The 25,569-nt window shown below is 35.8% G+C and overlaps 1 protein-coding gene across 2 annotated transcripts in view; it reads left to right on the plus strand.

Moving 5' to 3' along the window:
- Positions 1-12,665: 12,665 nt before the first annotated feature.
- The window catches only part of LOC149786823 (uncharacterized), a 33,940-nt gene continuing 21,036 nt past the window's right edge, over positions 12,666-25,569 (plus strand). For both annotated transcript variants that reach the window (XM_089978268.1, XM_089978269.1), the window contains exons 1-4: positions 12,666-12,854; positions 17,578-17,655; positions 19,705-19,806; positions 22,856-22,985. In XM_089978268.1, the coding sequence (XP_089834394.1) occupies positions 12,837-12,854; positions 17,578-17,655; positions 19,705-19,806; positions 22,856-22,985 (328 nt within the window). In that variant the 5' untranslated portion in view covers positions 12,666-12,836. The remainder of the gene's footprint in view (positions 12,855-17,577; positions 17,656-19,704; positions 19,807-22,855; positions 22,986-25,569) is intronic.

Raw genomic sequence — 25,569 nt, forward strand, 5'->3', positions numbered from 1 at the left:
CACTAAATTTTGTGGATGGCTTTTGCTTGCAGTAAGGAAGAACACTATATATTTCTCGCTAAAATGGTCAAAGGTAAAGGTCACCATGACTGAAAGAAGAAGTATTTCCATACAATAGCAGGTGTTCTACATCTACAGCTACCAAACGTTATGGATGGCTTTCTGCACAATAACATTAGTTCTATATGACATAATCAATCAATCAATCAATCAATCAATCAATCAATCAATCAATCAATCAATCAATCAATCCTCTCTGCGCCGTCTGGTGCTTGAGGAGACAGCAAGGGAGCACCATTTTGGTTTGTCGGCTGCTGTTATGGGGGCGGTCTGTAGGGTTAGGCTCTGGTCTTGAGTTCTCGCTCCACGGTTCGGCGCCAGATCTCTTTTGTGTCTGCCACGGTTCCTTTTGCCCTGTGGAGTCCATCTCAGTGCCACCCTTGGTAGTAGTCAGGGGGCATTCTGCAGACTTGGCCGAGCCATCTCCATCGACGAGTTGCAATGGTCTTAGCGATGGTGCTTGAGCCCTCTCTGTGCCGGAGTTCCTCGTTCGAGATCATATTTGGCCAGAAGATCCTCATGATCCGTCGCAGGCACTTGGTCTGGAAGACTTGTAGCTTGCGTTCTATGTTAGCAGTGGTCTTCCAACACTCTGACCCGTACAAAAGGACACTCAGCACGTTGCTCTTGAAGATACAGATCTTCGTGTGGGCGCTGAGGTTTGTTGTCCTCCAGATGGGCTTCAGCATTGCGAAGGCCTGGTTGGCCTTGCTAATTCTTGTGGTGACTACCCTTGTGCAATCTCCATCCGTGGCGACCTTGCTGTCCAGGTACGTGAATTCGTCTACTTCTTGCAGAGGCTGGTCGTTGATGGTCATTGGGTCGCCCACTCTAGTGTTCTTCCTCAAGACTTGTGTATTCCCTATGTTGACTCGAAGACCTTTGGTGCTTGCTCTGTGTACCAACTGTTGTGTCTTCTGTTGGATATCCTGGTGTCTGCTTGCCAGCAACCCGATGTCGTCGGCATAATCCAGGTCATCCAGCACTGAGGTCAGCGTCCACTGTATTCTTTGCCTCCTGCCGTCTGTGGTGCGGTGCATGATCCAGTCAATGGCCAGTGAGAAGAGGATCGGCGAGAGAATGCATCCTTGCATCACTCCGGTTTCCACCTTGAATGGTTCGGTGAGTAGGTTGTTGTAGATGACTCTGCACTCAAAATTCTCGTACAGGGCCTGATGACGTTGACAAGTTTCTGGGTGATGCCATAGTGTCGTAGGATCTTCCACAGCAAGGCTTGGTGCAGGCTGTCGAAGGCCTTCTCAAAGTCCACAAAGACCACATTCCACTAATGGGACTGCTCAAGGATCTGTCTCAGAACGACGATGTGGTCGATGCAGGATTTGTCCTTCCTAAAGCATGCATGTTACTGGCGTAGGATGCCGTCCACAGCTGTTGTGATGCGTTGGAGAATGATGAGACTGAAAATCTTACTGGAGATGGATAATAAGGTGATTCCTCACCAGTTGTTGCCGTTCCCCAGATTTCCTTTCTTGGGAAGTTTGACGATGATTCCTGTTTTCCAGTCATTCGGTGCTTCTTCACTATCCCAGATCTTTTGGAGACTCTGGCAAAGAAGCTGCGGTGTCTTTGTGTCTTCTGCCTTCAGCATCTCGGGGCATACTCCATCCTTCCCATTCTTCAGCTTGTGGATGGCCTGCTTGACTTCCTCAACAGCGATGTCGTCGCAGTTGATGTCAAGGTCCTCCTCTGCTTCAGGAATGTCAGCGAGTACTGGTGGGTCTGGGCGATTCAGTATGGACTCAAACTTTTGCTTCCATCTCTTCAGCTTCTCCTCATCCACTGTGACATGAGTTCCATCTTCATCTCTCACTGGAAGGTCGTGGTGCTGGCCGTAGTCGCCCTTCAGCTTCTTGGTCTTCTGGCACACCGTCTTCATGTCTTTCTGCTCTGCTGCTGCCTCCGCCTCCTTTGCCAGTCTCTCTGTGTATTCTCTCCTGTCTCTCCGTGCTGATTTATTCACCTCCTTGTCTTTTCCTCTATACTCCTTCGAAATTCTCTCTTTCAGTCTTGGTGGCTTGGCGTCCAAAAGTCTCTTCTTGTAGATGACATACCTCAACCATAATTTGTGGATGGTTTGTGTGTGGGTTCAGGAAGAAGGGAAAAAGGCTATTGATTTTGGAGTCAGGATTTCATTAATCAAGGCCACTGACTGAAGAATAAAAAATGGTTTCTGCTCAGCAGCATTTGTTGTTCATAATAGACCTGGCAAAAATGTTGTTGATGTTTTGCAACCAGGGTAAGTAAGAAGCATATTCCCTGAACAGCTTTTTATTCTTATATGCTCTTGTTGCCAAAGGTAACAATTGTTTTAAAATTAGTTCAAAATAAAATCTTTTATCAAATATTTTTACAACCAAATGTTTAAATTTGACATAAAGACTAGACTCTCTTCTATATTAATGCATCCTGAATTGTTTTGATTACTTTTGTTTGACTTAAGATTTTTCTAAAATAGTTTAGACATTTTTAAAATTGATTTATTTCTTAAATTCTTTCAGGGTCAAGGACAAGAAGCAGCAGCAGGCAGACTGTGTGCACTTCTTCTTGATACAGTACACTTTATATACAAGAAAAAGTATGTACCAGTCTGTGCTCATTCTTTTTCATCATTAAATGAAGTATAATGAGGTGAAACCTATTTGTGTAATTTCTTCTTTACAAAATTAGCAAACTATTTATGTTATAGATGAATATAATAAACAGTGAACTGTTAATATTCTGTTAATCACCGTAAATCCAGTGGTACCAATTATTGTGGTTTTTGTGGACAAATGAGACAGTATAATTTAAGTTACAATAAAATATAAATCAAGCTGATGATTAGAGCCATGTGTATGTGTGTTGAGAGAGAGAGAGAGAGAGAGAGAGAGAGAGATTATCATGAAGGCACTGTATTATCTACTGCTGGATAATCTTCTGAATTGAATAGACAGATTAATGTGATAGTAATTATCATGTTTGTTCCAGATATTGTTTTGTGTATAAAACCATTTTTCACTGCTCTTCTATTTTATTTGTGACAAATATATTTCACTATTCCATTGAGAAGGCAGAAGACAAGAGCACATTGTTATTATTAAGTACATTTCATATATATATATATATATATATATATATATATATATATATATATATATATATATATATATATATATATATATAACAATTTGTAGATCAGTCTTGCTATCTGAAAGCCTATTTAATCACATCCATCAAAAGCAGTTCTTTTTCAAGTGTGGAAATAATACACTTTTTTGTTAATTGGCTTTAGGATAGATGTTTTTAAGGATGACTGAGATCTTATCTTATAGTATACCTCCTCTCTGGTTTATGTAAGTGAGCAGTTATTCAGTCCGTCTTCATTGATTCAGATCTCTGCTTTTATGTGTAGTGTTAGCATGAAATTGGTTGCCTAATCAGTCAATCCAGTTTCTGCATTTTGAATTTTATCATGGTTCTTTTGCAGAGAGCTAGGACAAATCTAGGAAATAAAGTACTCACAAACTTGCATATTTTAACCAAAACCACAAAATTTGATACCCATACATTTATAGTGATTTACAGGAATGATAACAGTACGTAACTGGTTTCTTTTGTTCAATGTGGTCATGGGAGAGACACTTTTCTCCTGTTATTTCAGGATGACAATGAGAGTAATGTGTTAAAAGTGCTATTAATATCAAGCAACCATCCCACCAACCAACCATAGCATTATGTCAAAACTACCATTTCATGACAAAACAGTGGAATCATATTTTCCAAAAAATGTTGTAAATTGTTCTTTTGCAGATTTTCACACTGGACCAATCAGATTGCTTGTTACATTTGCATTTGTGTTTGAATTATGAATCAGGAGCATAGGTAGGAATCTGTCAAGGCAGTGACCATATTTGGAGCAATCAGGGTGCTTGTTTCATTTGAATATTTGTTTGAAAAATGTATAAGAAGCATAGCCAGGAATCTGTCATGGGTGTGACCATGTGTGGTCCAATACAATTTCTTGTTGCATTTGCATACAAATTAGTATCAGGTATAGCATAGCTATCAATCTATCAAGCATGTGACCTCGAGACAATGACACATCTAGATCAAACTGTTATATCAAGGGATGCAACTCTGCCAAGTTAGGTTGCCTATATTACAGATAGAGGTGATCTTGTCTCCTCTTCTTTTAGAATCAAATATTTCATTGAAAATAATAAAATGCCCATGGAATAGATATTGTGAAAAGATTGTTATTTTTCCAATCTATGTCAGACCAATGGATTTAATGCTGTTTAACAAATTGCATGTCCAAGAGACAAGGATGCAAGTACACTTTATTTGCCTTTTCAGCTCAGTGTTTGAGCATGAAAATAAAGTGAAACATGAAGTCAAACAATCCCTGAGACAGTCATAATACTAAAATGCAGGCAGATATTTGTTAACCAAGTGTTGAAACATTATCAGATGTATCAGCCTGTTAAAAGAATTGACACAGATTTCATGCCAGGACAAAGTCATTTCTCATTTCTATAGATTTAGAGGAGTGGAATAAATAATGAAAATAAAATGAAATCCCATTTTTCCTCATTATAGCACTACCTCATTATAAAACTCCTAATTAACATGCTTCCTTTTATAAATAAGTATGTATGCATTAGCATTTAATGATGACACCTCACTACAATAATGGCCAAAAGATAAAGAATTGCCCAAGAAGTTTAGGACTATAAACCCTTCAATATAAGTAGCAAGCATTAAGTACCGAGAGATAATATATAAAATGTTAAAGATGTTTAAATTCTATAAAAGGTATATTAAATAAAAGATAAATATTTAACACGGTTCCTGTAGGATCATGAATCCCATTTCATCAAGTGGTAGTAACAATTATGTATCATGTACTTTATTATAAGACAGTCACACTGTAAGGCAGTATACTCTATGGCTGTCATGTATCACACGGCAAGGTAGTATGCTCTATGGCTGTCATGTGTCACACTGTAAGGTAGTATGCTCTATGGCTGTCATGTATCACACTGCAAGGTAGTATGCTCTATGGCTGTCATGTATCACACTGCAAGGCAGTATGCTCTATGACTGTCATGTATCACACTGTAAAACAGTATACTCTATGGCTGTCATGTATCACACTGCAAGGCAGTATACTCTATGGCTGTCATGTACAGCATTATGAATGAATACTGTATCATGTACTTCATTACAAGGTGGTCTCACTGTAAGGTATTACAATCTATGGTTCCCATAATGAGAGATTACTGAATCAAAAACAATACCAGAAATAACAGTGGGTCATAAGAAATGCTGGCCATTTGTCTTGGTTGCTGCATCTAAGCAACGATATCAGCCACACACTGCAAACAAATGATTTTACTGTTTACTCATAAACATATATATGTTTTTGGTAAGTATTGATGAGAAGTATAACTAAAACCAATAAATGTTGAAGCATAAATACATAAATACAACTGGTAACTATTTTTTTCGTCTCACATTTCAGTCCTGATTCTGGATGTTGTCTATTAGTGAGCTGTCAGACCAAAATTAAGTCACTCCAAGCTCTCTTCAGACAATTCAGGTTTAACATTATGACCATTGAAAGTAAGCAAACAAACGATCTCTTTCTTTAATCGTTTCCTCTTGCATTGCAATTTCTTTGTGTCAGATTATGTAACAAATGAGTAATAAGTGGACCCATGCATATCTTTAAACAATATCTTTAATTAACAGGGTTTGAAATTAGTAGCAGTCCACTAGCCCGAGGCTAGTAAATTGGGACTGTATGTGGACTTTAGCCAGAATGAATAATGAAAATTCTGATTAGTTGGTAAACTCACTGCTCTGTAAAATGGATTAAGTGAAAAGTTTGTTAAAGTTGTTATTTGTTTGATATATTTCTGCCATTTTGAGCCAGCAAAACTTAAAATTCCACTGATTTTAGTCCATATAGTTCCCTCGAATGCCATTGTATATTACATTTATATAGGAGAGAGTCTTAACAAATTTTCAGAGTTTTTGAGAGTCATGGAGAAACTCTTGGAATATTCGACATAATATTCACTTTACTCCATCCACTGATTCCATACTTCTGTCAGCTTGTCTTTAGACATTGTTGTTTCCAGATGATAATTCTCAAACCATTCATTGAGTTATGTCGACAACAATAGAGATTTATCAACCAAACTTCGTTCATGTATCAAACAAGTTGCATAGAGGTGTATTTTGATATTTAAAATTTATGTTACTAAAGTGTCATCCGTAAGCCAGTCTGTAAAAAACCTTGTTTCTGTAGCATAACTCTCCAATGGCTGAAGTTATTTCAACTAAACTTGTTCCACATACCAATCAAATTGCATGGAGGTGACTTTTGATTGGTTGAGTAGTATATAAATTGAGAGGTATTAATTATAGGGCACTTTAAGTAGGAATCTTTGCATAGTGACTATCTGATTCTTGTCATAAATTTTAACTTTTCTTAATTCCAGATGCTGCTTCAACCTCTGACAGAGTGTTCCATGCTCACGTGAATATCAGAGGAAGAAGGCTGTCTATAACTTATCAAGTTCAGCCCTCTGGTATTTTTTTAAAAATAGAATCAAGTTTTGGTCAGGAAAATTGAGAGAAGGACTCATTATGTAAAAAATCTGTGTAATATTTGCTGAGGTCTTTGATGTTGATGTTTCACTTGTGCTTAAATACAAAGGCTTTACTTATTTTATATAGTTTATTTTTATATGTAATGAAATAAAATTGTATATGTATAAAACGAGTTTCTCATTTCTGAAAAAATGTTTACATTTCTTTGTAGGGATTGAGCCACTGTTGGCAAGTCATTTCAGGCAACAGTTCTATTCAGAAGGCAGTGTTGATAACTAGTGAATATCTCTTTCAACTGTTATGGACAGACTGTGCTTAAAAAGATGATACCATATATATGTGCAGCCAACCGAAATTCAAAATTTATATCATTCTAATACACAAATCATACACAGCTTAATGCAGTGATGCTGTCTTCCTCTATTCATATGGCATTATAGTAAACAAGAATTTTAGCCTCCTATGATTTTTTCCTGACACCTTTTATCATGGTGAAATTTGGATGCTCTAACATCAAATGTTCATGTGGGGGTATTATACTGTACATGATTCACTTTGTCCATATTTATATCCATTTTCCTTTCAGGCTGTCACTCCAACATTGCTTCACCTATTTAAATCAGTCTTGCATTTAGATGTATCTTGAGGCAAATGCATTGTGCACTAACACTGGGTAGTTTTCACCCACTTTTCAGTAGTCAAAATACTCATTTAGATGGGTTTGAGCTCTACATTAAGTACCCAAAAATCATAGTGACAGATTTTGGTGTGCAATACATGTTCATCCTAAAGATTCACTCTACTTGTAAGTCACCTAGCGTAAACTGAGAACATATGTTGCACACTAAAAACTGGGTTTCTATGACTTTTAGGATATATTTAAATTGGTTTTAAAAAATCAATTTGGTTGTCAGGAGTGTCTGTAACTTAAAGCATCAATTTATTAAAAGTAGCTAAATCAGATTGTATTCAAACTTGGATTCCAGTAGCTTATCAACTATTGCCACCTATTAGTTAGCATTCATCTTGGAATTAATAGTTATTGCACACAAAAACTAAGTCACTGTGATCCAAAGATTCATAGAATAAAGACATACAAATGGTGTTTACGTTTTGATATTCACACTTTTACATTTTTAATTGTTGGCACCAAGCTTGTACTATAAGCGCATGTTTGGGTTTAAGGCAGGTTAAACGCCAAATCCGAGTTATGTGACCTTCTCTCCACTATTAAAGACAGAGGTGTGTATTGAACTCTCACACACTTACAATTCTAGTATCCACACATTCTATGTAGTATATATGATAAAAGTGATGAGAAAATAACAAGAGCAAATAAATGAAGAAGAGGATTTCATGTATTGTATGTCTAGTTTTGTAGCCATCAGCATATCACTGATAGAAGGTGTTTACTACAAACCTTAGACTTCAGTTCCAGATGCAAAAGTCCTGACCTCTGCAGCTTATTACAACAACTGTAAATTAGTGGCTGTCTGGCTTACAGTCTACATCTGCATTGGTTAGAGAAGACTATATCGCATACGAACTCTCAATGATCAAAGAATCTAATTTAATTCCATCACTTTAAAAGGCAGCCTTGGTTGCAGTATAAACACCGCTTGATGAGACACTAGCCAATAAACAAAATAAATTCTGGTGATGGTTGTCATGTATACAGGTGATAGACATGTTACACATACTATCCCATATTTAAGAACATCTCATTCTGTGTCACATTCAGCTGGAATGTTTATAAATGAAGGGGAAAATGTTCATTGATCTTTGATCGTGAATATTAAACAAATATTGATGTGGTATTACACTTTGGCACCACATTGAGTATAGGGCAATAAATATAGAAAAATACGTACATATTTTATGCTGTGCTTGAAAAGCATTATTACAGTGTTATAGGGAATAGGCAATCAAATACAAAGTCTGAAACAAATAAATTAATAAGTACTGTAAAGAAGAAACTCATGATGTGCAGGCATGCATAATTTACGTAAATCGTTACCACTGGTTCTGTTTGAACTTGGGAGTTAGTTTTGTCCACACTGATGGAGAACACTGTCCTCCTACAGGAGTTACAGTTCACTGCTACAATTGTGTGTGTGTTCAAAACTAGGAACGTAAATGAACTGTATTGAAATTTGCCTACAGTGCCACAAATGGCATATTTACTGTTCTTGCTTAAGTAAAACATGTTTATTTTTGATTGCATTCATTATGTGTAATCATTTACACTCTCAATGGATAGGCAAGTCTAAAGCACAATAAATTAACTATTTCCAAAATTTCAAATTATGTATATAATTGTTTATGTGGAAAAGACAATTGGAAAGAGAGGTGGGCCCATAGATGTAATATATGTTTCAAAAGCAACTTCTTGAGGTGCAGGTATGCATAGTTACAAAATTCTCTACTACATATTTAGACAAACTGTAGATATTGTCAAGGTTGTGACAAAAATGTCAGTGGCAGATCCTTTCAATAATATAGATTTGATTAAATGGTGTCTTTAATAAATTGCATTGCAAATTGACTTCTGGTGCAGGGATGTGCTGCTCATTGTTATTTCAGCAAACATCACTTTATAAACCACAATTATTATTTTTTTTTTTACTTTGAAAGTGGGCCGTGAGCAGTGACAGTCAATACAGAAGATCTAGATTCATCATTTTCAACACTTTCACATACCACCTCAAAGGTCTCAGAAACGCTTAATCACACATATTTGGATGCAAGTTTTGTTATCTGGGATGCAGAAAGTCACGCAGGAGTCCTCCGTACATGGGCAATAGCTGGGCAGCAAATTCAAAGGCTTGCCAGTCCTGCTTCAACCACTTGCTGAGTGTATAAATGTGTTGGTCAATTGATCATTTTAGCTGTGCTGATATTTACAGTGGCAGAATTCATTGGCTGAAAGGCCCCCATATGTACATGTTTTCATTATAAAAAATACATCAAAAGAATATGATGCAGTAGCAGGGTGGCAATTTCAAGGACTTACTAGCTACTGAGTGGCAGGAAAATGGGCTGATATTTACAGTGACTGAATTCAGAGGCAGAACGACAGAGATGTACATGTGGTTATTATGAGAGTACATCAGATGAACAAATTTAGCTTTCATTATTGTGTTCGTTTCCTATTGTAGCAGAAAGAGTAGTGCATGTGACTTCGAAATCAAGATCCATTGAGACTTTGATAAAATGCCGTTTGGAAACTTTGGATAAGTATTTTGCGGTTAAGAGGCAGACATTTATCCATTTCAGGTATGTCTAGTATGCTTATGGGGAATGCAGCTTTTGCGGTGGGACATTTCATTTTACCAAACTAGGTGTCCTGGACTCCTATGTTTAAAATCCAGCTGAGAACTCTACACTTGTTAGGGTTAATCATGGACAATGAAAATTGCGGTACATCTAAAACACACTAAATTCTACATATTGGCAGCGATGGGTGCCTGCAGTTGTCATCTTGTTTGAAACTTACAGCTGCCATTATGTTCAATCTGCTTCATTGAAAAAAGGGAACATAAGAAGGCGTTGCCTAAAAAAATGACTTGTTGATTGTGTGCTGCCATTATTATCATTCATTCATCAAAGTGATATGTTTCAAATCACCATACAACACTTTTAAGAACCAGTGATTACCATTGTTTTACTTAGAAAACATTACAAGGAAACATTTCAACTTTCATGAAATGTTCATTCAATTTCATTTTCATTTTGTAGAAACATTGTTGCCCGCTTCAGGTTTCACATGATAAAGACTTTTAAAACCATCAAAGTTATCTTTGCTTTAATCAGTTCACTCCCTTAATCTTCAATTTGGAAAATCGCTTGAAATATGATTTCCTTGCTTTTCTTGTGGTTGATATTATTTGTTTTTGTAGTTGGCGTGCAGTCAGAAAATGTATTTCACTGACACAAAATTGTACTTGATCCAAGGGAAAAGTGAAAGCTAAGTGCCCAAATGCACAAAAAATAAGAAACTACACTATTTATTAAATTATTCAATAATGGGATACGTTACAAATCATAAAACTCACTCAAAGCAAATGATGATGTTTCAAAATAAGTTTCCAAAGTGTGAAGTTTATTTAAAGTTGTTAGCTATCGATTAAAACAATCAAATTTAGAGGACACGTTTTTGATTTTGACTATTTACATAAAATAGCAGAACCAAAAATTGCAGAATTAATTATTACAGATTAGACAATATGGCAGTCTTATTATTTTTATATCCTCGAGGTCTTGGATTGTGGGCTTATTTTTTCTACGAAACCTAAGTTGCTGATGGAAGAGAATAAATGCACTAAGTTACGAATAAATCTAAACTGTTTAGTAAATGTGAGGCTTTTCAAAGTTTTCAAATAAAATTAGGAAAATGTCCTTGATGTTGGTAGTCTTGGTGACCACTATTGGGCTTTTGATGTTTTTCACAAATGGAGACTCTTCTGATCAGATAATTTTACGCCTGACCAACTTATCTTAAACCTTTTATCATTTAGTACTTTATGTTTACGGAGCAGTGATATATATGTTGGTAAAGTGTCAGACGCGTGATCCAAGGGTCCCTGGTTCAATACTTGACAATGCCAGCCTGGATAGGCTGCCTTGGTGTGTCCTTGGGAAAGGTAATTAGCTCTTCTTCATTTTTAAACATGTACAGCTTTTAATTGGCACCACGTAGTCTTTGTTGTGCGTCCATCCATCCATACATATAGGTGTTGTTGTCCCGAACGCTTGGGAACGGCCTTCCCTTACTTTTTGGCGCGTTTCCTTAGTTTTGGGGAGCTCTACGTTGTCTCTGGGCCCCACATCTGAGTCACGTGCGTTCCTTCACGTCTTTATTGAGCACTATAACACTGTGCATACCTACCGTCTTTGGGGTTTCGAATCGGTAGAAGAATGTACATATTGTTTAATTGTGCTATATCTAGTTTGGATATTAGGTAGGTTCGTTTGAAGGGTGGGGTGTGTAAACATGTAGGTGCGTGGTCTGTGGGAGAGAACCTCACACTGGGACCTAGGAGCGTAGTCCCCCCACAGCTCCTGCATTTTAAACGTTTCCAGAACATACTTTTAACCATCTAACCGTAAGGAAAGCTCACTTTCGGAAAGTTCCAGTTGTTTCGCGCCCTTGTTAATTGTATAACGTTTACTTGTAAAAGGTGAGAATAAATGGAGTTATTTGTTTGAGTTACCTCCCTTTAATCATAAAGTTAACGCGAAGCTTCAGCTGTAGCTAGAAAGATCTCTTCAACCGAGGACTCTCGTGGGTCGGTGGTTCTTCCTTGTGCTTTCCAGGGTTCTTCTTCCACCAGTTATACTGGCCGCCATGTATAGCCTATCTTGTGCTGGAAAATGGCGTTCAACTCTAGAACAACAACAACATCAACCGAGGACACCAATACCTTTCTAGCTGAGTGGTAATAATTCAACAAAATGTTAGTACCGAATCTCTGCTATTATTAATTTTATGAGATATTGCTTGCTAATTCTACCATGACCAGCCAAATAAATAAAACAACATTATTCTGAATCTGATTGGGGCAAGATACTTAAGCAATTTTGGGCACGTCTGTTATTGTTGCAAAATTCACTGGAAAAGCGGTTTATTGTTGGATCATTTTTACATTTTTACAAAATATTTACCGTCTTTGATGATAAACAAACAAATAAATAAATAAAATACTGGAGATTTGCCAGTATTAGACAGACACCTTTAACTTTGAACTTTACCTCAAATAAAGCCATCACACAAGTTTTGATCTGAAATGAATTTTTATTGATATAAAAACATTGAATTACACATTCATAACAATTTTTTGTACAAAATAAAATATGAAACCGAAAATAACTTAGCGACATCTACAACTTAACACCATGGCCATATGCTCGAAACTGTCGACTGATTTGATTAGATATAAGGGAGTGTTTCGTTTGCAGGTAATCAGTCAACCAGTTTAGTTCGGCGCAGACGACACAAAGAACGTAGAACGCGGTCTTATGTGCCTCGTGTACATTTTAGCGAGTTCTTATTCTAAATAGCCTGGAAAGAAGTTAAGTAGTGATTACATTTATCCGCAATAGACGGTGATCGAACCACCACAAAATACCAGCTGCTGAGGGCCAAAAACTGCCAGATGGATAGGATAAAAAAGGTAAGATATATGAACCTAATTTTCATATTTTCAAGGAAAGATGACGTGCTGAGTTTCTATGTTTAGTTTATACGTCATCATATTCTTTTAGTGATTAATTTTATTTAATTTCAAAATTGAAACTGTTATTTTGGGACTATATTTGCTTTATGTGAATCAAAGTATATGTTGTGTCTTAAACATTACACACTGCTACAGCCCTTTTTGATTAAGGTTCAATCAGTGCTAGCAACGAAGTCTTTTAAAATCTTACGGCGATAATAATCATCAGGAGATGACCCAGAAATATCATTTAGTATCACTTGGGGTCGAGGTGCGCAGATGCGGCAGTGAGTGGGGAATGAGGGATATGCGAACAAGTAGGCGATGGTTCCTGTTTCTTTGATTGACAAATTTATAGACTGTTCGTTTTTACTTACTTTTTCTTACATTTTTGAAACATATATAAATAGAGGATGAGTAACGATTATGTTTGATATTTATCCAGTCTCTTTAATTCGATGTAAGGAAAATACAGGGGCAACATTTATATTGTCAGTTATTAATTAATTAAGGTTAAAACGGTGGCTGATCGAAGACTTGCTGCATTGGTATCCTTGAAGTTGATATGCTTTTTCGTTAAGGACATAATGTGGAAAGTACACTTATTAGACACGTTCAGCAAAAGGAAAGGTTTTGAAACCTGGTTAAACAAAGATCTTAAAACATAGGCACTACGGATTGTGTGATATACCTTGATACATGATCTCATACATTATTTAAGGAATTATTCATTTCGACAACTATTGTCGTGTTATGGAAATGTAAATTAGTCGACGGAATTAAATTTGTGCAAGGGCCAGACAGTAAATATAAAATCTTTTTCCATCTCAGGCATATATGACAAACTAATGAAACGTATCACTGAATAAAATTATCATTTTATAATATATCTGTGTTTTTTGTTAAGGCATGTTTAATGACATTGCACTACAAATGTTCAGCATTTAACAATGTCCAAGCACTTTAAATACGAAGTGTAATGTATCTGTTTCTGATGGAAACATATTCTATTTTATAATTGACATACAATTTCGTTGTCAAAACATACAAAAATGTCCATAGATTTGACACTTATTGGTAAAGAGAATAATTAATAAAATACATGTGCTAATAGATTAATCGATCAACACCTTTAGTACTTAATGTATTTGCTACTCCTTTAGCCTGTCTCTAACATAGTTGTTGGTGTACCTGAAGTCAAACAAAATTAATAAGTCTTTTCTCCAACATTGCATCATACGTATGACAGAAAAACTTACGGGATGAGAAATTATTTGAGGATTAAATTTTTTTTGGGTTCTAATACGGTCGATGAATTCGTTTTCCTCTCTTTTACTCAAAAACATTCATATTAGCAAAGAATTCCACGGAAAATGTAACAAAACTGTAAGAACCATTTATGAGGCGGTGTGCAATATCTTCGAACATAATGATTTCATGGAATTAGAATCCGGCTTATATGTTCACTCTGCATATGCAAACATTGTATTTACACGATTAAGTTCCTTAATTGAAATTATTAAAGGAAAATGGATGAATTTGTTAGTACGTTTAATGTAAAAGTAATTATTATTTTACATCGATAAATGTTAAAAGTTATAGTTGTCTAGTAGAGACAGACCAGATGACTGGATACTACACTGGTTATATGGCAAAGTATATCAGACTACATGACACTCTGTGTCTGTCTGTCTGTCTGTCTGTCTCTCTCTCTCTCTCTCTCTCTCTATATATATATATATATATATATATATATATATATATATATATATATATATATATATATATATATATGCGCCATATTGCCAATATATTTAAAAGAAAGAAACTGCGATTCAAACTAACAGTACACACATTACACATGGTGTTGCACAAAAGTTGGAAAATGGCGTATAACAAACTATACATAGGTTTTGATCGAAAGCAAGGTTTTCCTCGGGGGACAATAACATACATAGAATGAAACGCGTACAACATTAAACGCTTACATCTTGGCACTGAAAAGCAAAACTGTATAGAAGATTCATGAGGCCTAAAGTGAAGAAAAATAAAAGATACAGAAAACATAACTACATCACTAGAACGAGAGTTATTATCTGTACACAAGGCATGCTAATTTTGATCCAATAGATGCCAAATCAAGATTAGGACGGCAACGTTTATCCAACATTGATGGCACTCAGTCAAAGTCAGTGTAAGTCCAAAGTTGGTATTTCAGAGCCATGTGACGTGCCTCCAACTTTTTCTACAATCAGCACTATTTCACTTGTTAAGAAATATGATAGGAGCTGAATCTTTTGCTTTAATTACATCTGCCTTAATATAAATTTCCATGCATTTAACCAAGTTTAGGCATGAGGACTGGTACGCACAATGTATGGTACTTATTGCCGGCTTTGTTAAACTTCCTTCAGCTCCGACTTGCTTTATATTCCTTCTTCTAGTCTGTTCAAGCTTGAACGGATGATATAAATTTTCGCTGGATTTGAATTCAGTTAAGATGGCTCACCAATGGGCCTAACATGAAACAATGATAAATTAATTACGTTCTGAAAAGTAAAGAAGTAGAATATATTGGTAAATCTGTCTAGATAACGAAATTTATATACTAATGTTCATTATCGAAACTGATATGGATTAGCGTGGTCCCTTTGGAAGGGTAGGCTTGATGTTGTTGGGGGAAGTTGACATATGTATGTTAAAAATCACACTAATATTGTACGAACTTAAGGACATCGTCCATAACGAATATTACATTATATAAATGAGTATGCTTAAGTGTTTCGAGGCACGGATGTACAATAACTACTCGAAATCCTCCCAACTGGGTTTTATTTCGTGTAGAGCCAGTCAAATTCATCTAAATTTGTTTGAAATTTCAGTAATGAATTGTTCAAAACTCATGTCTTCAAAAAGACTTAATATCTACCAAGTAAACATTGTCTCTATTTGTTGGATTAAAAACGAGGATAAACTCTCAAAAGATTCTTTTTACAAAACGTTTACTTTCATTATCAACCAATTCTGGCAAGCTAAACCCATATATACTTTATTTTATCTTCACCCTGTTCTAGAAGGTTCCCATTCTTCCATATCATTAGAACCGCGAGTCCTTAAGTTGTACATTAACGACGATACTCTGGACATTACAGCATTGCTCACAAGTAGTAAGCGGAAGCTTACCCATGCTCAGTGGATGGTTAAGATAGTCAACAAAATCAGTCACAGAAAAGACATACTAGAAAATGCTCTCCAATCCGGCGATTCTGAAGCAGTCTCGACTGTCCGCAATAAATTGTGTGACTGAAATTGTAGAATTATTGCGGACATTTACAATATGCCTGCATATGTATAGCGAAGCCATCTGTGTTCGCTGGATGCGTGTATAATATGCTGAATATAATAATATTTATGTTTTCCATTGTACTTATTCACGGAGTGTGTATTTATAATAATTTGTTGGTATGCTATTGCTGCTGGCGTAGGTTCTGTAAGATGTCTTGTAAAACTTTTATGTGAGCATGGGTGTAAACTTAGAGACAGAAACTAAGATGGTGTTTTATATTCCAAGTAAATGAAACCTAGATATTGAAACTACACTGACGTCTATCATACAAGATGTAAACTAAGTTGCGTGCTTATACTTTCTGATAAATTTAGTTGTCAACTAGATGCTGCATATTTTGTATCTCTTCCCTTTGCATCTAATGCATAAATTGGGGAAAACACAGCACAAATTCCACAAGGACGTTCCATCATAACCAATAATTGTATGTGGTATGCTGTAAATGTTTGATGTTATAATCTTGATGGTACGAATACATTTTCTCGATAAATATCCACAGGGTTAAATTTTCTGATTTTATTTTTTAAAATCTGACGGAAAACAAAACAGTGCACAACATTGTAATATGAAAATTTAACTTAACGGAAATATTCTCATTTTTTATACACTAATTTGGTTTTTCTCTATTAACTTAGATATGATAAGTTCACAATGTAGATCAGTCCACTGAGTTGCCAAAGAAACTATGAACCAAGCAACTGAACGTGACATTTGCAATGTCCAATGGTGGTTTTATGTCACCAAACGTGCGGCACGCTGTATTGAAAATATCATTCCAGATATCTGCTTTAAATGGCACAAACAACTTGCTTAGAGAGAAATCTAATAAATCAAAAGCGCCGGTGTCTGCTACACGAGCTTCCGTTCTTTATTTACAATAAACAGCAGTTCCTAATGGTCAATACTATTTTCAGACACCTGCGTCACGCAATATAAAGCAACGCATTTGTATTTGAAAATATGAACGAGTTTTTGCAGGACGTTAGTAGTACAGTATTGCCCAGAAGAAAACTAGTCGATTCCGTATGATGTACATTGGACTGAATGGAATGGCCTTGACAGTAAGCTATGTTTTTCTGTTATGCCGCAGATGCTTTGGAATAATAAGCTTGAACATCACGAAGTCTTTGTACTTTAAATTCTTATGAATAAGCAGTATTGAGTATTACTTTATATTCATTTTTTTCTATTAATTTAAATGCAGTAACCAATAAGGACGGTATTATATCTCTCGCATACATGCATTTTCCTCTTACTCGTTGTGTGAAACCTCATTCTTGTTGCATTGTGAGTTATATCAAAAACGGTTATAATTAATTACATCCATATTTTCAGATCTTTATGGGGAATAAAAGTGCGAAGGATCCTGATACATCAGTAGATGATTTGCATAAAGATCTTTCTGATGCGATGGTATGTATAATTACATAAATCCCAACTACCTATTCGGATTGGTTCTAGCGTTTCCCTCTACCGCGCCTACAGAAAATACTACCATCACATAGCAACAGCAGTTAGCGTTTCCGAAACTACCGATAATGTACCGAAAGCTACTTCCTGTTGCAGTGACTTCATATTCACATTGCTTCACGCCGAATCGCAGTATGAAGCAGACACAACTTAATAATTTCCTTTGAAGCACTCATTTAGCGGTTATAGTATATATATATATATATATATATATATATATATATATATATATATATATATATATATATATATATATATATATTAAAAGTGAGAGACACAAAGCTCTTTGTCAGGGGAAGAAACAATTGACATCAACAAAATAAAGAATAAGCATAGAAAGAAGAAAAATTATTGATTCCTAACTGTCTGAATGACGGGAAAATATACTGACAAAGGTTAAAAACATAGAAAAAAGGATGCAAATGATCTTCAAATGCTTTGAAAAGTTTGATACATAACTAAATGACTCTATCATTATTTGTTGTACTGGTACCTTTACACACTAATACAAGTTTTGTTAATTAAATGCGCATCCACAGAAAAATGCGCGATATAGTTAGTGTACAAGCCATGACTAATGCTCATTATAATTTTTCTTTTTTTGCGTATTGGAGAAATATAAATTTAAATTAAAATCGGTTTTGAGACGGAGGACTATTTTAGGGGGCACTGAGCTTTAATTACACCGTCTTTTTGTTTAGTGTGTAAAATATTAAAAATACTTTCTTATCTTTGGTCTTCTAATATAGCGGAATGGATTTGTATAAAAAATCAAAGCAAGAAAGTGTTTTGATAATGTATGAGTGACTTTGAATTTTTTTTCAGTGAGAAACAATGACATGATTTGACGTTTGATGGAGTTGTAGGTTGATTGCTATTAGAACCACTTTCATAACATGGCGATCAATAAAAGTATAGTCAACACGCAAAGTTAGATTCTGTTGAATATCATATAAACTTCTGTCGACAGATTGATTTGTGTATCATATGAGAAATTATTTAATAATTTCAAGGTTTCATCAAGGTTACAAGGTACAATGTTTTTGTTTTGTTGCAACGTTGAAATTTAAACCATTTGGTTAGTTTGGGGATTTTCATGAATTCAGTAAAAACTACAGAACATTTTAATCATTGTTATTATGATTATGATACCTTAAACGGTCACAGAAGTGTCAAAGGGTATTTTGAAATTTTCCACTTATTCCTGTGTAACTGTCTCTGACTTGCATTATGCAACATTACAGGCAGAGTCAGATCCAGTCTATACTATGCTGTGGGTGTTAGAATTTTACTGGTTTACAACACTTGTAGTTACCACCTATAGCGAGCCCATAACCGAATGTAATCCACTGAAAAAGATGACCCACAAATAGACCTAGTAGGTGATAATTATGTCTGTGGAGTTGAGTGCAGTTTACATCTAGTGAGTGTAGAACAGTCAATGCCACACTATACCGGCGGCATAGGTCACTGAGGTGCACTCAGCTGAAGGATACACCAACACAAAGTGGTTTATCTAGTTGGCATGCACCACACTCTTAGACTTGTCCTAGAACTAGCGATCATATATTTGTCCTCATGAATGAGAATTAAATCTCAACTCAAATTCTGAGAATTTTAATAGTAAGCCTTTGACTTTTAAAATATTAACTGGTTAAGAATACTTTTGGATATATGAGATAAATTTGGATATCATCGTAACATTTTTACAAAAAGTCCGTAAGCAGTTTACGCTTTGGATTATATTACATAATATTTTAGACTTAACATGTAACTTAGCGAAGTGATCAGTACGGAATAAATGTGTGAGCATTGCGGTAAAACATGTAAACAAAAGAGTTTCAATTTAACAATCTGATTAAAACGGCAATGTTTCAATCGCACCTGAATAACATTTAAAACACATGTATTTAGTTTTAAAACAACTGATCTACCCCAATATATGGTAAAAATTAGTACAATATTCAACCTTGAATAATGTTATCTTTTTAGGAGGAACTGAAATCTCTACAGGATGCCCATAGAGAACTAAGGGATGGACACGCAGATTCGAAAAGACGAGATAAAAGATACCACATATCTGAAAAGCATAAGGTAAATAATGGCACATTGGTCAAAGAGCATTCTTGCATTGGGCTGAAGTAGAAAAGTATATTTCAAGATCATATATGATGGCCGAAGTTGTTAACAATAGCGAATTTTCCTTAACACAAAATTAGTGAACTGTTCACCCTTTAAAGTATCATAAAAGAGGAATATCTATTAATATCAATTTTTTTTCTCACCAGAAAGTTGATTTACCAGACTGCTGTCAATTTAGATTGAGGACATCATTTTGAATAGTCAATGTTATATTTCTTAATGTTTATACAAATATCAGATGCGACTTACTATTCAGGCAAGAGAGAAATAAGAACATACTAACTATGGTTAATATTTTTAGAGAAAATCAAGGATTATGTCGGCCTACTTAGGTTATCTTCTCACTTTTTCCTAATATATAAGAATTCTTGTAACTTGTGCTAAGGCGTATATCAATTTTGAAATCATATGGTAAGGTAATCATATCCCTCAACCCTCTGAAGAGGAGTAATCAGAAGAACACCCATGACGTTCCGATCTTTAACAAACGTTCAATATCAGTCTTCCTAACATTGATCAGGAAAGTGCCCAACGTTGATTAGTAACCTGTCAAACTTTGATCAGTAGCGTGCAGATGCAAGATTTTGATTAATAACCGGCCAGACTTGATCATCAGTAACGTTTCAGACTGTTTTTATATTATATGCTATTGACTTAGATTTACGATTGGGGCAGTTAGTATATATATATATATATATATATATATATATATATATATATATATATATATATATATATATATAGTATGTTCGCTGTATTAATTATATACCACAAGATGAATAAATTTTTCATTTAACGGAAACGAGGCTTGCCGAGTTTCTCTTTAATAAAAAATTTATACGAGTGGTATATCATTGATACAGCGTACATTATATATATATATATATATATATATATATATATATATATATATATATATATATATATATATATATATATCACATACAAATACATATATTTGCCTTTTGAACGGAGGTAGATTGACGAGAGGCAACTGTGTATTGACTGGGTGAATGAACTCACATCCCTGCCGAGTGTGTCCGCTGCAAAATGTAGTTCTGTCGTTTTTTGCCTATTCACAATCACCTTTTCATATTGATAAGTTGATTGTTTTTATTTTTAAGTTTCTACTTTTATTCACATTGATTAAATCAATATCAGTTACACTTATGATTTATACATAAAAAATGGTTTTAATGAAGAAAGTAGAGTACTATGCCTACAGACACATTGATTCTCGAATACTGAACGCTCATCAATGCATTTACGTACAGGCGCAAAGATATTAGCGTGGAATAGAATCTAACAACAAACCAACAAAAGATAGTTAACTATTTTAATATATTTAAAATCGATCTAAGTCATTATTCTGCTTTAATTAACATTACTACCGACCATAACTTTGTTTCTCTCTCTCTCTTCCTTTTGGTCGGTTCTACTTAACATTTACCATTGTTCATCGTAAGTCCAGAGGCGTCGTGGCATTACATAAGCGAAAATCCTCTATTCCCGTCATTTCATGGATTTTCACCCTTATCTTGATACGATGGTCAACAGAGAGAGAGAGAGAGAGAGAGAGAGAGAGAGAGAGAGAGAGGTGGGGAGCTGCCTTTGGATATTTTCATATTTAATTAATAATAATCAAGTTTTAGAACCTTATAATAGGTTTTAGAAACAACAACATCAACCAAGCCGAAAATACATTACATATGTGTGCCCCGTAACCAAGACATTTACCTCAACCTGCAATTGCAACTTTGTATCATTGGTTATATAAACACTTTAAATAGGTCCCAAGGTAAGTGTAAACATACTGTTATGAAGAATGATATTGTAGGTTACTTGGTGCAATTTCAGTTTCAATTTCTTTTTCTCTCTCACTCTAGATTTCTGCATATTTTGTCCATTGTGCATGAGTGGAGGGGAAAACGGAAAAAGAAGGGAGTAAGAATAAATTATGTACCATGTTAAATTCATTTAGAAAAATTCATTTTGAAACTTTTGCGCAATTTTTGAACATACAGATATTATTGGCTGAAAAAAAATCGATGATACCAAACAGAGTTTGTTTCTGCTGATATTTGTGTTCTTGATTTTTTTAACAAGTTATCATCTCGACCCATTCGTATCCAAGTGAAAAACCACACACACACACACACACACACACACACAAACACACACACACACACACACACACACACACACACACACACATATATATATATATATATATATATATATATATATATATATATATATATATATATATATATATATATATATATATATATATATATATATAGACCCAACAGCACACAGTTCCCAGTTCCAAGATTGTTTATGCATGCGTATTATTGCGCCATAGGCGAATCACAATTTATACCAACACTTTAAAAGCCATGTTATTTTTGATGTATGTGTACGTTTAAAGTGCATTTCAGGTCATGCGAGGTACATTTCGTACAGAGCTTAGAGATTGGCTACGTGTAAAGCTTGAACATATTTAACAGACAACCTCAAGGATTGTAATAAAAATGAAACACAAAAGAAACAACTTTAAAATCTTATCCAGGAAGTAATGCTATCACTTCTTGTCGCCAACCAACTTGAATAATTAAATCACTTTGGAATAAGGCCGGTTCACTGCAATCATTTCGTACAAGAATTGGTTTATTAATTTGCCAGTTTCGACAAAAGGATTTAAGAGAATTTACTTTACTAATTACATTGTCTCAAGTACATGGGCAACTTTTCTAAGAGCTTAATTTGAACTCACTTCCGATATATATATATATATATATATATATATATATATATATACACACGAATGGATCCAGATGATAACTTGTTAAAAAATCAAGGACACAAATATCAGCAGTAACAAAAGTTTCAAACAGAAGGATTGCGTAAGTCTCTTTGTCATGTCTAACGAAAATGACCTGCTAAGAATCTTGTTCTGACAATTTATAAGCTGCAACAGTGGGTAATGCATTCATTTCAGGAAGCTGCAAGAAACCTTAGTGAAATTGCGAAACGCATCGTGGAAAACTTGAATTCTTATGAAACAATTGACTGGGAACAAAGAAAACAGGGCACAAACAGTCCAAAAGGTCCAGCAGCAAAGAAAAGAGGTAGTAATGGTTGATTGCTTATTAGACCTTAATATTGAGGCTTTTATGATTTAGAAAGGAATTTATTATGTAAGAATACGTGAAGTCTGTTTGTTGCCACATATTATTTACGAAAGAATGTATTAGAAGTGAACTATTTGTTCAGTGATGTATCGGAGTAAACGTTATGAGTGGTCATTTTATATGATCCCATGTGATTGACCGTACAGGAATAGAATAACTCCGTTCTCGGGAATGTCCTTAAAATGTTATATAGCAAATATACTTTGTGCACAATATTTCTTCCTAAAAGACTATGAAATCTTATTGCAAATTATCATGGTAAATTTACACAAATTATATTCATCATAAAATATAACAAATCATTCAGTTCGTTCAAATATGTTATTTTTTCCCTTTAAGGTAGAATGTAACTGTAAAAAACTATATCACAAAATAAAGACCTTTTTCATGTATCGCAATAATTATGATTCCTTTTGAAATCACGACTGGTCATGAAAAATGGACGATATGGCATGAAATATATTTGTATCCAGTATTGTATGAACTTGCATTCGTTTAACTTTGGATGCATCCAGGAATTTGGTATAATGCTACAACAGAAATTGAGCCTCTGATAAAATATATCAGTAAAGTATGCATTCGTATCAAGAAATAATATGTGTCTAAAACCGATCTGCATTAGTATCGAACGACACCGTCTAAATATCTTTGACCTGATGAATCTTTAGAAAAGTAACGGGATAGACGAATTTTACTGCGTTCTTTTGTCATGATGTCAATGGAAGCCAGATACAGCAGGAATAAAACTTTTCTGCATGACGATACTATGCACAAATAACACTTAAAATTAAAGATAGAATGGTTCATAACCTCTCTAGGTCTCACTTCAGAAATAGGTTGCATCTATATGAAGAGGTTTGCTTGTGACAAAAGTCTGAATGCAGTGTCAAATTTAATATATAGATATTTACTTTATTCCAATCGACTTTTATTGTGTAATAGTCTTGTTGGTAACTCGCATTAGTTGTCTGTAAGGAATGCTCGATGGCCCTTTAAAAGAAGGCAAAACGTTTAAGGATGTTAAGGTTAAATTATATTTTACACGTGATGATGACGTTCGTCCATCGGTGTCGATGAGGACCATTTAATGCCATCGATTCACTGCGGGTGGGTCCGGAGATGGCTGATCAGTCCGATCCGGGCCCGGAAGAGTCTGTTGCAGTGAAGACATGGATATGCAGGTTGCTGGCCGGGAGTTGCGGAACTGCTGTTCCTGGATTTGCGCAGATCACATTTCTCAGCTGCGTCCACCGGTCTTTTCTGCTCAAAGGCTTCCGCACCAGCGTTGACTTGACTGCGTCAAGCAAATTGGTTAGCAGCGACACTCTCTCAGCTATCAGGATCAATGCATAGGTTCTTCAGCGAAGCCTTGAGGGTGTCCTTGTACCTCATTTTTTGACCACCGTGAGATCTTTTGCCTTTTTGTAGCTCTCCATAAAGACCTTCTTAGGTAGGCGTTCTACTGGCATGCGGACAACATGGCCAGCCCATCGGAGTTGTGCCTTGCACAGCATGGTGTGGATGCTTGTCATGCTGGCCTTAGTGAGCACCTCTGTGTTTGGTACCTTGTCCTGCCATTTGATTTTCAGTAGTTTCCTCAGGGAGCTCATATGGAAGTGGTTCAGTATTTTAACATGGCGGCTATACACAGTCCATGTCTCGCAAGCATAGAGGAGGGTGGGGAGAACAACCGCTGAGTTTGGTGGCATGCTTGATGCCTCTCCTATCCCAGATATTTTAGCGGAGTCTACCAAATGTTACGCTGGCTTTGGCAATCCTAGTGTTGACCTCATCGTCTATGTGGACTGCTTGTGAGAGGGTGCTGCCGAGGTATGTGAACCTGTCTACATTTTTGAGCTTATGGCCATTGACAGTGATGGATGGTTCCAGGTAATCTTCTCCAGGAGCTGGCTGATGGAGAACCTAGGTCTTGCTGGCAGAGATGGGGTGTCCGAAGTTGGAGCACGCTGTGGAAAAAAGGTCCATGCTCTGTTGCATGCCTGCCTCCGTGCTGGAGTTGAGGGCACAGTCATCAGCAAACAGCAGGTCGCGAATGTTCTCAACTTGGACTTTGGTTTTGGCTTGGAGCCTCCTCAGGTTGAACAACTTCCCATCCAGGCGGTATCGGAGACCTACTCCAACATCGCTGTCCTTGAAAGCATCCATCAACAGTGCGGAGAACATGAGGCTGAAGAGAGTGGGGGCTAAGACGCATCCTTGTTTCACACCATTCGTAACTGCAAAGGGTTTGGAATAGTTACCCTGGTCCTGGACTCTGGCAAGCATGCCATCATGAAACTGTCTCACCATTTCAATGAAGACTTCTGGACATCCAAATTGGCCATGATCTTCCAAAGGCCTTCCCGACTGACAGTGTCGAATGCCTTAGTCAGGTCCACGAAGGTGTTGTATAGCTGGACATTTTGTTCAAGACATTTTCCTTGCAACTGCCTGGCAGCAAAGATCATGTCGATGGTGCCTCTCTCCTTTCTGAAGCTACACTGGCTTTCTGGCAGTATGC

This window comes from Sinohyriopsis cumingii, chromosome 12 (genome assembly GCF_028554795.1).
Source record: "Sinohyriopsis cumingii isolate HCF-2022 chromosome 12, ASM2855479v2, whole genome shotgun sequence".
Classification (NCBI taxonomy): Eukaryota; Metazoa; Mollusca; class Bivalvia; order Unionida; family Unionidae; genus Sinohyriopsis; species Sinohyriopsis cumingii.